The sequence below is a fragment of the Triturus cristatus genome, chromosome 2_1 (assembly GCF_964204655.1).
Source record: "Triturus cristatus chromosome 2_1, aTriCri1.1, whole genome shotgun sequence".
NCBI lineage: Eukaryota > Metazoa > Chordata > Amphibia > Caudata > Salamandridae > Triturus > Triturus cristatus.
In genome coordinates this window covers 1,182,895,399-1,182,909,548 of record NC_140581.1, presented here as the reverse complement: position 1 = coordinate 1,182,909,548, position 14,150 = coordinate 1,182,895,399, and the positions used below count along the sequence as shown (strand labels likewise).

The window sequence follows — 14,150 nt, the reverse complement described above, 5'->3', positions numbered from 1 at the left end:
ACCAGTGACCTTGTATTGATCAGACCGACTTTATAGAATATAGAACAAGCACGGTGCTCCCTTAGGGATAGCATGGCCTTTTGGGGAAGGCTTCCTCTTTCCATGATGGGCCGGGTCTCACTCCTTAAGATGGTGGCTCTCCCTCAGCTGCTATACTTTTTTACCACATTACCAGTGTCGATCTCGGCGGCCTGGTTCCGGGAACTGGATTCCTGCCTATCGGCATTCATATGGGGAGCGGGCCGAAGGCGGGTAGCCCTGAGCACGCTGAAACGGCCCCAAGTAGAGGGGTGTCAGGAAGCAGGCATCGCGCGTCTGCATCGACTACACTTCCCAGACCAACCGGGGATAGAGCGGGAGGAGCCGCGGGAATAAATAGCCATGACGCACACCCGACGCTGTGCGTAATTCAGGATGAATGAGTTCAGCTTTCCCGAACCCGTTCCCAGACATTCGTGAGAGCCGCGTCGATGACTTCCTCACCGGCTTATGAGAAGGGAATTTAGTTTCGTGAAAGGGGCCTGGAAAACCCCTCCCTCGCCTTCCTGAGGAAATTTGGAGACCGAGATTCCGTGGGGACCAGAGCGGTTGACGCGCACGCGAGGATCGGCGTGCACGCCTGAGCCGGGTTCTGCCTTCGGTCTGGTAAGCACCCACAGGTATCAGCGCCGGAGCTTGATTCTCACAAGGGGGAGTGAGCCTTCTTGGGGACGTTTAAGGCTGATTGCCTATGTTTAGGGCGCGTAGGAAGCGCTAACACTAGTACATCAGGAGTGACTCGTTCCCGTTTGGTACCGTATCCTAGCTTCTATAAGCTGGGGTGCTTTGATTGCATTTGGATATTGTAAAAGGAGCGGGGGTCCAGGAGCGGTGAGGCAACCGTTGCGGACTTCCTAGAACGCACTATCTTGACAAATTAAAAGGTTCACAGTAGACCAAGGTTCATGTATTTCTAGAAGGAACACCGCTTTTTGTTACATGATTTCGGGGGCACCCACTTCCCTGTCTCTTAAACCACAACAAGACTATCCACTATATTCTGGGTGGAACACATGAGACAATAGGAAGTTTGCTTTCGCTCTTTTCATTCCAGGAGGGCCTCATCCCATGGATAAAGTTATAGAGTTGTGATGTGCCGGTATGCTAGCGAGGTGTATGGTTATGGGTCTGATTTAGGTGTGGGCTTGCTTATGGCGGAATATTGAGGCTCACAAATTAGATCATTGGCGATCTTAGCGAGAATTAATGAGTGTAGCATTTCAGGCATGTAATGTAGTATGTTGTTTTTGTGTTTATATTTCTTTACAGGTTCTACTCCCTGCTGTTCCCATCCTTCCCTTCCCTCGCTTGATTGCTCCAACCTTCCGTGCCATTAGTGCAGGAGTTGGGGACGTCGAGAGGTGGACCCCCTATAGCATCGCCCGAATCCTGAGGAGTATCTGACCTGGGACGGAATCGTAACAAGGGGGTCCTAGCACTGCCAGATATGGAGACTTACTATTTGGCAGGACAACTGCAGAGGCTCACTCAATAAGTGGCGGGAAGCATTGACCAGGATAGAGGAGTACCACCCTTCACTCTGGACAGGATGGAGGTGTTTCACACACTTTTAGGAACTGCTCAGCCCAGACAGGCTAGTAGCAACGAGCATAGTGTGATCAGATGGTGTTGGAGTGGGTGCCGGCAGAAAACCAGTACGAAACAGCCATACTCGCCAGAAATGGCGATGACGATACTGGGCGCCTACCCCATGGAGGAAATTGGCGAGGTATAGATGACTGGGTGCAGGCGGGGGCTACAAAGGTGGGACATCTTTTCCAAAATGGGGAGCTGATACCCTTTGAGGACTTTAGTACTGACTGGGGCGTTCCCCTAGGGGCATTTCCTACTCTATGGGGCAGTTACGGGGGCCCTGAGGCGACATTGGGGGACGAGTACGACGGAACTGGTGCGATAGGCCACCTACGAATATATAAGCCTGGCCAGGGGAACCATCAAGGCAGTTGCATGTCTTTGTAGAGCCATTTGGAGAGACACCATATTGCCACTAGACCGGTTGAAAAACCAATGGGAGGTGGATATAGCCAGTCCGACAGCAGATAAGGACTTGGAGAAAGTACTTGAACAAGTGGCTACAGTCTCCAGAAATGCCCATTTTAATCTAATTAGCTTCTATACGTTCCACCGGGCTTATCTGACCCCGGAGCGTATTAATAGGTATTTCAAGGTTGTAAACAAAGATTATCATTTGGAAAGCACTAGAACTTAAGTGGATGTGATAATTTATCCGCTCACACTCTATCTTCATTCATCAACATTCAGGTTCTCACCATACCACAAGAGAGATATACATACAAACCCCCAGGTCAACAGACTAGAATCAGAGTTTATATGAGAAAATATAACTATTTATTCATGTTGATATCATACATAAAATTCATCCTTAGTCAATATTTTCACAATGTTCTAGACATTGAAATATTTTAAAGAACAATTTGACACTTGATATACGTTTGGTATTTAAAAACAAAGGACATAAAATAAAATAAAAATTTAAATGAATAAAATGAGAGTACATCAGAAGACAGAGAATTATGTCATTGGAATGTACACATCCGTGATCCCACAATGATTAAGGCAGGAATCCGAAACTATAATCATAAAATTCTGTAATTCCAGCCTAAACACAGATGGTGTCTCTGTGAAGTGCGTCGACGCGTTTCGATGGTACCAATTATAAAACCATCTTTCTCAAGACTGTGATATGTAACTCTCTGTTAAAATAATCGTGTCCAAGACATGTTGTTCACACCTCAATATGCCGCTTGAGAGGTGGTTATCCAATTGACTGGTGTCCAAGCTTGGACCTACAAGATCAGGGTTGTCACCTCCGTCTTTTTTGAATTGTCACCTCACTTGCAATTGGGTAGACTTCTTGTGTCTAATGATAGTCGACACTAAGGGTAAATCAGCAACTGTTGGCTTTAGTCACTGCACGTCTAAAAACCCTGGCCGCTGTTACACCTGCAGGCATACATGATATAAACTTTGCCTTGCTTGCGAGTTGTAAACTTCGCTCTTTAATCTTTGAAGACAACACTTGTGTTCGGTTAGAGTCCTTAATTTAATTGGGCTCCGTCTGGAAATGAGCGTCCGGTTTATTCGTAAAGCATTAAAGCATTCTTCTGCTCTCACTGGCCTTGCAGTACCATAAGGCATACACAGCTCTGGCAAAGCACCTCAATCCTGGTGTTCAGTGCTCCTTGCTCTCCCACTTCTGCGTCTCTCACAGACGTCTGTTAATGTGCCTCAATCTTCCACTCGAATCCTCCTCACGGTTTTTCCAATACTGAGATCCAAACAAAACCCCTGAAAATGTACCTCAGTTCTAATCCACAGTAATCCTACTGCAGTACGAGTATACAAACTGAGCCCTACCCTAGCAACTCAGTCCTGATTTGCAGGACAAGCTACTGTTAGATAGCAGGATCACACCATGTACCCATGAAAAGCTCTGCCTACATACTGTATTCCTGATTTGCAGCACTTGTATTCCAATACAAGGCCTCATACACAGGTCTGCTAATGTGCACCTGTCCAAACCTGCAGTGCCACCCTTTTATACCATGTGGACATTATTTAAGCAATATTTATGCGAAATTGCGATAGAAAAGGGGACACAATGCACAAACTGTTGCACTTTTGACTGAAAAGAAGTGTACTTATATTGAGATTGATTGTTTTGTTTATAAATATGCTATACCGAATTACACTGTGTAGTCGGTTCATTGTCCTCTGATATTATTGCACCCTTTTCTATCGCGATTTCGCATAAATATTGCTTAAATAATGTCCACATAGCCCACAGGAACCGCTGTGTCATATATAAAACTAGTACCCTGGTTCCGTTGTGAGTAGGGTTCCCCTGTTCTTTTCCTTGACCCTTTTATACCACACATAGGACACAAACAATTCCTGACCCAGAGAATTACCAGCTGGTCCAGGTCCGGCACACAGTCTGAGCTGTACCTAAGAAATTCACTTCTGATCTGCAGGCTGCTGGTTCCGATTTACTGCCCTTTCATTATCCAGCTATAAATCCGTCAGCAGGCCTGTTAGCAGAGGTTGCTGCTGTCCAGTTTCACAATCTTAGAGCTGCAATCCGGGTCTTGTGCTGAAGGCAGCGAAGTGGATTAGTTTAACAAGTGTGACACACTGTTTGCTTTCATTTGATGGCTTACCCTGTACCTGCACAGTAGTTGTCACTCGGTCCAGTTCACATGTAGGAGACATGGCGCGGGTGCTTGTGGAAAGGAAAGGCAGGCCAAGCTGCAGTAGTAGAGAGAGGCGGCACCAGTTCAGTTAGTGTCAGTACAGACGTGTTCAAGCCTCCTACAGTGTGTGGGCCTGGCAGTAAGAGAGAGATCTCTGGGCCACTCTACAGTTTTCAGCGCTCAGCGGCCAGTACTGGTGAAGGAGGAGTAATTGATCTGAAGTGATCTGCAACTGACCTGACCTCCAGAAATGTGTGCTGTTTTCTACAAAAGTGGTCGAGGCCTAGGGGCACATAAATAAGCTGCAGTGCATAAACTCCTCCACTTGAATGCTCTTAGAGCTCACTGCTAAATCCCTCCCCCTGCCAGATTTCTCTTAGCCCCACCCACTCTGAAGCAGACTTCAAGGGCCAGCCCTGCTCCCGGCTCTTGGCCAGCATGGTGCTGTCTTGACTCCTCCCTGAGTTATAGCAATAAGCATCCCAAGGCATACCTCTGCAGCGCTGTTAATACTGGCCATGCCAATGCTCTGAAAATCACTGTGCTGGCTTGCGCCTTAAGGGCAAGAATGTACTCACCCGCACATGCAGAGAAAGCTAGATATGTTCCTGCTTCTTTAGTTAGCAGCTAGTCCAGTGTTGAGCTGCTCTATGTGGCGTTTTTCCTCCTTACTCCTCCTCTCCCATCAATGGCAGGTCAACGCCTCTTACTCCCTAATACACCAGGCGCCCCCTGTTAACTGCAGACCAGATAAGGTGTCCAACCACCCATAAATGTCATGGACTGCCTGTAATTCGGGCCTCTTGTCCGTTGACCATGAAGAATTCTTTCACAGACGCCATTTATCCGTAATTTTGGACTTTAGAGCGAGATGCCACCTGCAAGCAGCCTGAGAGTTCTGTAATTCTCACTGCAGGGGTCAGCTCGCGCTCCTGCTGTGATCAGTGTCCTGCAGCTGCCCCTCCCCGACCTGGCACAGGCTGCTATCCTCCCATTATCATTCTGTATGTCGGCCTAATTATCACATACAGAATGATAATGGACCAGTGACAGCATATGCTGGGCCTCCTCCTGCCAGAGCCCAGGGCATTGCAAACTGCTCTTGTTTATGGGCTCCTGTCTCCTCACCAGGGGCCAAGCTCTGGGGTGGGTGGAGGTTTCATTTTGGCGCGTGTTACCCAGGTGCATCCAATATGCAAACGCAGGTATTTAAGTTGCACTCAGGCACACAACAGATGCATTGCAAGGTTCTCTCATCCTAATATAAACCTATTTTGAGTTGTGCTTGTGTTGGTTGTCTATTTACTTATGTAATATTGTGCTTCCTCCTGTGATGTGTCTGTAAAATGTTCCTTTTGTCCCGAATTTTTGTCCTGAATTTTGAACCTTTGTACTGAATTTTTACTCTCACTGTCCTGAATTTGCACCCATGCCAGTTGGTCACCCTAACACCAGATGGTGTAGCCTTTCAAACTCATGATGAGGATGTGGAATTTAAAATAATTCAACAACAGAAAGCTGCAGGAATGTTTCCCCTAACAAAGAACTCTCTGCTGGTTTGAGAGACACTGTGAATACAGAAGTTTCAGATCTCACAGGAAAATATATCAGATTAATTGAAGGTGCAGAACCAGTCAAGTATACTGTAAAGGCAAATGCAGTATCTCCCAGAACACCACCATACAATTTGACTCCTGAAACAATTGCAGGAATAACGCCTGTGATAGAGGACAAGTTACAAAAAGGAGTCTTAAGGCAACTAATTGGCAGTCCATGTAACTCCGATTATAGGTTTTCAGAAGCCCAATGGAAAATACAGAATAGTACAGGATCTTAGAAAGATTAATGAAATAGTGGTCAATATTGTTTCAGACTCCATGTACTGCAGTGTGGTTTACAGTGAATGACTTGTGTCAGGCTTTTTTCAGTGCCTTTGCATTAAGGAAGTAAATTCCTTTTTTCCTTTGTGTTCCAGCAGAGAGTATTAGCATGGTGTCGTGTCTCACAAGGGCATATGGAGAGTCCTTCTATTTTCAGCCAGATTCTTAAAATAAATCTGGACTCACTGCAAAAGCCATCAAATTAAATCAGAAAAAGAATGCATGTTAACAATTTCTTGGAAGCTTGGCAGTTACCTGAAGAAATTGCAGTGGTTAAATATGCAGCTCATCAAAGTGGTATTGATTACATTGCGATGAGAAATACATATGCTGATTCAGTAGCACAGTATTGTGCATTTTTGGCCTGCACATTTAATGGAAATTTCACGTGAGTCAGGAGAGGAAACTTCATTCACCTTGTTTATGATAGTGACTGATAATTGGGATGAATTGAAAAGGGTACGGGAAAATGTTTCAGAAGCAGAGCAGGATAGTTGGGTCAAGGTGGGTTGTGAGAAAAACTCTAATGACATTTGGATATCAGCTGATGGGAGACCTGCGTTGCCAGACAGTTTGTCGCTCCCATTGGCATAGTACTATCATGGATACACACATTTAGGCAGGGATGCCATGGTCAGACTTTTTCCTCAGAATTAGTTTCATCCCAGATTAGAATGTTAGCAGAAGAAGTTTGTCATCGATGTGTAATACGAACTAATGAATGCAGGGAAGGAAACACAAGTCACACTGAGTCACATCAGGGGATTAGGTGGTCCTTTCAACAGAATGCAGATGGATTCTATCGAGATGCCTGCCTACAACAGGCTGAGTTATATCCTGGGTGTAGTCTGTGACTTTTCAAAATGGGTGGAAGCCTACCCAAACAGAAGGGACCAAACCATATACTAAGAAAGAGGTATACGAACCATGACTCGGGTCAAGACAAGGTCTAGAGGACATAGAAGTGCCAGGCCCCCAAGGAACCACCCATGGTGAGTAACTAGGATCCCCACGGAGATTGTGTGCAGTGTGGGAACACAACAGCGTTCTTCGTATAAGTCAACGTGTAAGTCGCAGTTGGATTTGTAAACATTAAGGACCCTTCCCAGTGGACACTGAAGAAACCCTGTGAAAGACAGAAGGTTGGAGAGCCACCCCACCCATGGATACCCTAGTACCCACATTACCTACACCAGGGAAGCCGGATGCATAGGTGTGAAGTGGTGTCGGAAACTGCCACCAAACCCAATGGAGGACTTCAGGAAAGTGCCACTGAGGACAAAGGAGAAAGTGTCCGGTATAATCCAAAGGTGGATTCTAGTTGAGAGGTACATGCAAGCAGAGAGACAGAGTCTATGTCACTCAGGAGTGACCAGGTGCTCTGGAAGACGAATGCCCACCAATGTCGGGAGTTGCAGGAGAGTTGACGAGGATCTTGACTCTGTAGATGTGAGGACCAGGCGATGCTGATGCAGGCCAGGAGCCGTGCATGAGCTGTCCCATGTGGGATGTCGATTGCTGAGGGGTCGGTATCCGGCGGGAGTGGCAACAAGCCTTGGGAAATGCAACCCACAAAGAAGTCGTGGAAGGTGCAGTGTCGGGACTAGCAAGGTCCAGGGGACTCATCACAAGCAGGGGAGTCAGGGCTGACCTAGAGCAATCAGAGGAGCCCAAAAGAAGTAAAGGTGACCCTCGAATGGACCCACAGGCCGGAGGCACTGGAGTCGCGAGAAGACCTCAAGCAGCTCACCAAAGGATGCAGGCCACGATGCAAATGATGCAGTGTGGCCAAAGATTCTGGTCACTGCAGATGCTCGAGGTTGGGGCTAATTGGAGCCCAAAGATCTTCTTGGAAGGAAGCCAACAAGCCTTTAGAACTGCAAGTTGGTGAGGTGCACAGAGGTTTGGTTCCTGCGGCTCCCACAATGCCTACTGGCCTCAAACTTGGTGAGAGGGCAGGGCAGGCCTTGAGAGCTGTGGAGAACTACCACCTGTTTTGCAGAACCATTCGGAGTCCGTAGGAGCTCAGGATCAGCAGACCAGTCAGCTTAGTTGCAGTGCTTGCAAATGTAGGGAAGTGACTCCTTCACTTCAATGGAGATTCCTTCAGGTGTCTTTGATGCCCACAGGCCTTGGAAGGTTCCTGTATGGTGACAGGCACAGACAATGCAGCAGACTGGAAGGGAGATGAAGTCGGGCCCAAATGAAGTCCAGAGTGCCCAGACGGTAGAAGAAGTGGTGTCTGAATTGAATCTAGTCCAATGACGAATCTAGAGACCCACCCACAGGTAAGCCCTTAAGTACCCTTAGGAAAGGGTTGGGATGATTCAGGGGACCCTCCCAGGGGAAGGTCTGGACAAGGGGGAGGTTACGCCCAAGTCCATTGTCTAGTTTTGTGCCAGAGCAGGAGCCAACGGCTCCCAGGACTGGTTTGAACTGGACTATGGATGGGGACACCAAATGTGCTCCTCATGCAGACTGAGTGGCGCTGGCAAGCACACCCACCCTGCCCCAATACACTAAATTCTGTCTGGGAAGTGGTCACACCTTCCTGTGACAGGATGCCTATTGTTCTGCCTTCCACTGTTTGAGCTGATCTCAGCAGGAGGAGGGCAGAATCATGTCACTGGTCAGCAGCAACCATTTTGTGCTGTCCAGGTCTGGAAGGCTAGTACGAGTAACATGGAGAGCCTAACGGAGGGCTCTTCCAGTGCTTGGGATCATACCTCCCACACCGTTTCTGGATAAAGGATGACTTCATACCGTCCCTGTTCCATCACATACCTTGCCATCAGGTAAGCCAGTTCCTGCTGATCTGAGAAATCCAGTCATTCACTACCAAAAGCTGTGTCGCCCAATAATACAACTGAATATCAGGAACCCTCAGACCTCCCTCATATACCGCCCCTCTGCAATTTGCGTAATGCTATTCTCGGAGTAGAGCCGTCCCATAGTAATGTACGAAACTCCTGGTTTATTTTCCTGAAGGTCTCCAGTGAAATTTTAAATGGAGAGTGGTGGAACACATACAGTAGGCGTGGGAGAGTCATCATTTTGTAGAGGGCTGCCCTCCCCAACAATAAAAGAGGCAAAGTCCGCCAATGGGCTACATCTCTCTGCAGTCTTTCCAACTGAGGAAACACATTCAGACGGAGAAAGTCTTGTGGTTCTCAAATAATACGTATGCTCAAATACTTGAAGCTATTATGTACTACTGCTGCAGCGCAGTCTGGGTTCCCCTCCAGCCAAGGGAAGATCACCAACTTGTACCAGTTTATACTAGAGCCAGAGTAGCTCACAAACATCTCGAAGATCTATGGTATTTTGCTTATGGAATGGTATGGCTGAGAAACATATAAAAGGACGCCTGTAATCCCTTTACCAGTGGGTCTTCGTGCACCCACGTTGCCAATGGCTCGAAGGCTACTGCAAAGTAGGCGAAAGGAGAAATTCACAATTTTCATGTCATTTTACTGACATTTTTAGTAATTAAGCAAAAGCCAATTACATGAATTGTGCACACCCCATAACATACGCATAATTCATAGTTGCAAAACACATCTGAGGAGCAATATTGCAAATTGTGAGCAATTAAACAAGATTTCATAATTATTAGTTTCATTACTCGTACACGTACTCGTAAGTGGACATAGGATTCTCTACCGCAGTGGTGTAACTGGAACAGTCTTCTGTGTGGTGCTCACATAACATGTATTCTGCATTACTCACAGTTGGGTTTGCGAATGGATACATTTGTTTTTATTAGATATCAAGGCAGTTAGATTATTGCACTATTCCCAATCTTCATCAAGCCCATCCCAGACCTCTTCTAAGTTTGTGAAAGACAGAAAGTATTGAAGAGAAAAGTTTTGCAAAGTTCTGACTGCACGAATGCCTCAAATGTAGGATACAATTAACACTTTCACACCATAAAATGACCTACGAGCTCCTGAGCCTTTAGAGGGAAAACACACTCTTCATTTGGGTTCTACAGTGAACCAGACAAAATGTAGAGGTCTGAACATTAAAACATATTACATTTTTGGGATTAACTGAATCGCAATTTGTTCAGTACATCGCCCGCTTTTAACTTATTTGTAGAAATATATAAGGAATGTGTGTTTCTTCCTCACTACAATATCCCTTGCTTTAAAAGGAATCTGGGAGTTACCATTTAATTACTGTTTCAGGGTTCTCACAGCCTTTCAGCCAGGGCGGCAAAGAGAAATATTTTGTGGCATGGTGTCAGAACCCCTTTCAGAGGGCCATGGGGCAAGCAAGAGCAACTGGGCTCAACCGTGAGGGTTAGGCCTTTTACTCCTGATGACCCAGGGTACGACCTACTATGGATCCCGGGCAAATGGGCTAAATACCCCTTCTGCACTTGACTCTCACTGTTAACTGTGGACTACCAGGGAGTGTGGGGGGGGAGTGCAGATGCAGGCCCAATGTTATCCAAAGGGGCCTCCAGTTGGTGACTGCTGACTAGCAGGCCACTTGACTGTGGGAGCAAAGCTCCTGGACTTTAGCTCAGGGCAAATGGGGAAACAAAGTAGGACCAAAGGTGCACCCTCAACAGCACCTGGGTGGCCGGGTGCAGAGTGCTGTTTCGATGTCGGACGCCCTGTTGTTTTCAATGGAGAACCTCCGGTTTGGAAAGACACTGTAGGCTTGGGGACGAAGGTCTTCTGGGTGCGACTGCGACCACCACTTCGAGAGGTATGTTGAGAAGTTAGGGGTTGGTTAGGCATCATCGGTTTGGGCACACAAGGCCGTGGGACGTCAGGTGCAGGGGTGCCTTTTGGGGTTGGATTTTTTTTTACCAGCTCCTGGTGGCAGTTAGGGTGGCCTTCTGGATTTAGACTTCAGGCGTCGGCTGGAGGCTTCAGGCAGGTCAGGGGTCGCCGGATCTGGGGTCAGGATCCCCAGGGTAACCTCCTCGTGGTGTTTGCCCACTCGAGCTTGGGCTGTTGACGGCGGGTGCAGAGTGGGGCAGATTCGCCGTGTCCGGCCGGAGCCAGAGGTTGCAGGTGAACAAATCCGGTGTTCACGGGGGACAAAGTCTTTGTGCTTGAAGGCAGGCAGGTCCTCCTTGGTTTTCGAGGTTGCTGGCTGCAGGACATCCCGGGATTTTGCAGTAGCAGGTTGGAGGCGGACACAGGCCGGTAGGGCTGGGGCCAAGTCAGTGGGCGTCTTCCTCTTGTTAGCTTTGGCACGGCTGTTCAGTCCTTCTTCTTTTCTTGTTGCAGGTTCTTGTCTGAGGAAGCAAGGTTCAGGGGTGCCCCATAATACTAGATTTAGGGGTGTTACACATAGGTAAAAGGCAGGGACCAATGGGTCCCTTCCCTGGTGTGGGTACACCCCCTATTATGCTACCCTTCGGTGGGAGGGGGGGCATGTGCCTGACCCTGGTTGGCTGAGTCCTCCCATCTTCAAGATGGCGTGGACTGAGAGTTGTGCTTCACCTCGCCTCCCCCACCTGAGGGGTGGAGTTGGCAGAGGTGAGCACACCTCTCTTTCTCACTTGCTTGCTTTTCCCGCCAGTTCTACCACACAAAGTGGGGTCAGAACCAGTGGGGACCAGTTGCTAAAAGCAGCAAGTGGCCTGGGGAAGCTCACAAAGGTGGCAAGCCTTTGAAGCTTTCCCTTTATGAACCCTGCCCATCCTGGGGGAGGAGACTTGGCACCTTGTCCCAGGATGTGCATTGTTTCAGGCCCCAGAGAGCAGCAGGCTCTTGACCCAGGGGTCCAGAACATGTCTGGTGGTGGCAGCTGAAAGCAGCCACTCAGCCTGGACACTAGTGGTAGGTTTGTTTTCAGGGGGGAACTCTAAGATGCCCTCTGTGTGCATTTTTCAATAAATCCCACACTGGCATCAGTGTGGGTTTAATGTGCTGAGAAGGTTGATACCAGACGTCTCAGTTTTCAGTGTAGCCGGTATGGTGCCTTGGAGTTCGTTATGGCGAACTCCTAGCACCATATACTCTTAATGGCAGGACTGCACTTACAATGTCTAAGAATGGACTTAGAAACTGTAGGGGTACAGGGCTCATGAACCTGTACCCTCACCGCTGGTATAGTGCACCCAGCTACAGGGGTGACTGATCTATGCCGGGGCAGTGGGTTGTAGGCATGGCAAACAGAGATGTGCAAAGGCAGTGTGTGAGTGTAGTAGTACAGGACCTCAAAGGGTGGCACAATAGGTGCTGCAGCCCTTAGAGGTCTTCTCTGGTCACAGTGCCCTTGGTACCTGTGGTACCATTTACCAGGGACTGACCTGTGGCCAGAGATGCCAATTGAGTTTAAGCTTCACTGCAGTTTTAGGGAAAGAACATAGGCCCTGGGTACCTGATTAGCAGGAGCCCAAGGCACACTCAGTCAAAGTACATAAGCAATTCAGCAAAAGTGGGGGCAACCATGCAGAAAGAGGGCACTTTCTAACAACTATTTACCTTGGTATCTTTCATGAAACACTAGGAAAGGGATATGCCCACACTCTGGTCCAGTCGTTTCATTTTTGCTTTTCTTGGATTCTTTTAGGAAGCTTACACCCTGACGAAAAGCATTTGACATGCCTGAAATGCATTGGGGATGACTTGCACCCTATTCAAAATGCTTCATCAGCAACAGATTTAATATCTCTACATGAATGATGTGATTAATTCATGAAAATCAAAGAAATCATAGCGAACTAAAATAAAATAAATTCATAAAAAATGTTCACTGAAATATTAAACCTGAATTTTGATTTAATTTGATTCCATTTGGACAGAGGCAGTGCACCTGAGGGACACTTCCCAGTGGGAAAGTGCAACAGTGCTTATTACATTTTTACGTCCATGCTCAGATGGCGATACCTCACTACACTTGTTACACTAAGTGCTCTCAAGTTTCAGATTACCACGGATTTGTGCTAAGGTGTTTGTCACTAAAACTTTTACCGATGTGTGATGCAGACTCATTATATTAAGTAAGGTTAGGAATTTAGGAAAGCATGCATTGCAATTGATGACACAATTTCTATTGCTAGTTTTTTTTAGGAGATGAAGCCTTGTCCTCGCAGACATTTGAATGCAGCTACTGACCTGAAAAATCTGCTTCAGGCTGTGCTCAGATGGCGTCGGCAGGCACAGCATGCTGAAGTGTCTGAAGAAACGTGGGGTTACTGGATTACGACCACCTCCTGGAGGGGCGCAGGCTGCTGCGATTGTTACATCCTACGGGGCACAGAAAACACATCATGCACAAGTCGAATTGGACCTTCAGGCCATACGTTTCTATCTAAAAATATTCAGGTTCCAAAAACATTTGCATTCACAATAAACACATAATACATAGTTAACCAAGCATCCAGTCACCTCGGCTTCCAACCAGATCACATATTAAATTACTTACGGAATTTGAGTGAAATATTAATCGAAAACAATAAGCTGGTGTGTTTCATGGCGACTTAATAGCATATCACAACTATCCAACCAAAGCTGAGCTTGGACTGAAAAAAACGTGATAAAGGTAGCATTCATTTGAAAGACCACAGTATTTAGCAGAATGGTTAATAATACAGCTGTTGAAACTGTAATCGATTTATTAGTTTGTTCTATAATGTACAGTTGCATACTGTAAATTGAGAAAAAAAATAACCTCTGGTGCATGTTGGATTCTTCACACATAATAAGACTGGACAAATAAAAATAATCAACAGTCTAAGAGCCTGTTGTAGGAAGCTGGCTCTGTATATACTATGCCAAAGTAAGGTATAGTTTGCACAGAGTCCAGTGGATCCCCAGAGGTTTACAGAGGCTTAAGTAGATAGTACTAAAAGCTCTGTTTATGGTAGCGTGGTCGAGCAGTTAGGCTTATCAAAGGGTCGTGTTAAGCATTTGTTGTAGACAATCAGGCAAGAAATTATTGCACACACTTACAGACTGAATCCAAGACCAATAGTTTTTTTATAAAAAAGTTACGACTCTGGTATTATATTTTAAGAACCAAGAGA

General features: G+C 46.8%; 1 protein-coding gene across 2 annotated transcripts in view; it reads right to left on the bottom strand.

The window, feature by feature from the left end:
- DNAH6 (dynein axonemal heavy chain 6) overlaps positions 1–14,150 on the bottom strand; it is a 2,458,578-nt gene that overhangs the window by 1,094,125 nt on the left and 1,350,303 nt on the right. For both annotated transcript variants that reach the window (XM_085636629.1, XM_085636630.1), the window contains one exon: positions 13,240–13,371. In XM_085636629.1, coding sequence (XP_085492755.1) covers positions 13,240–13,371 — 132 coding nt within the window. The remainder of the gene's footprint in view (positions 1–13,239; positions 13,372–14,150) is intronic.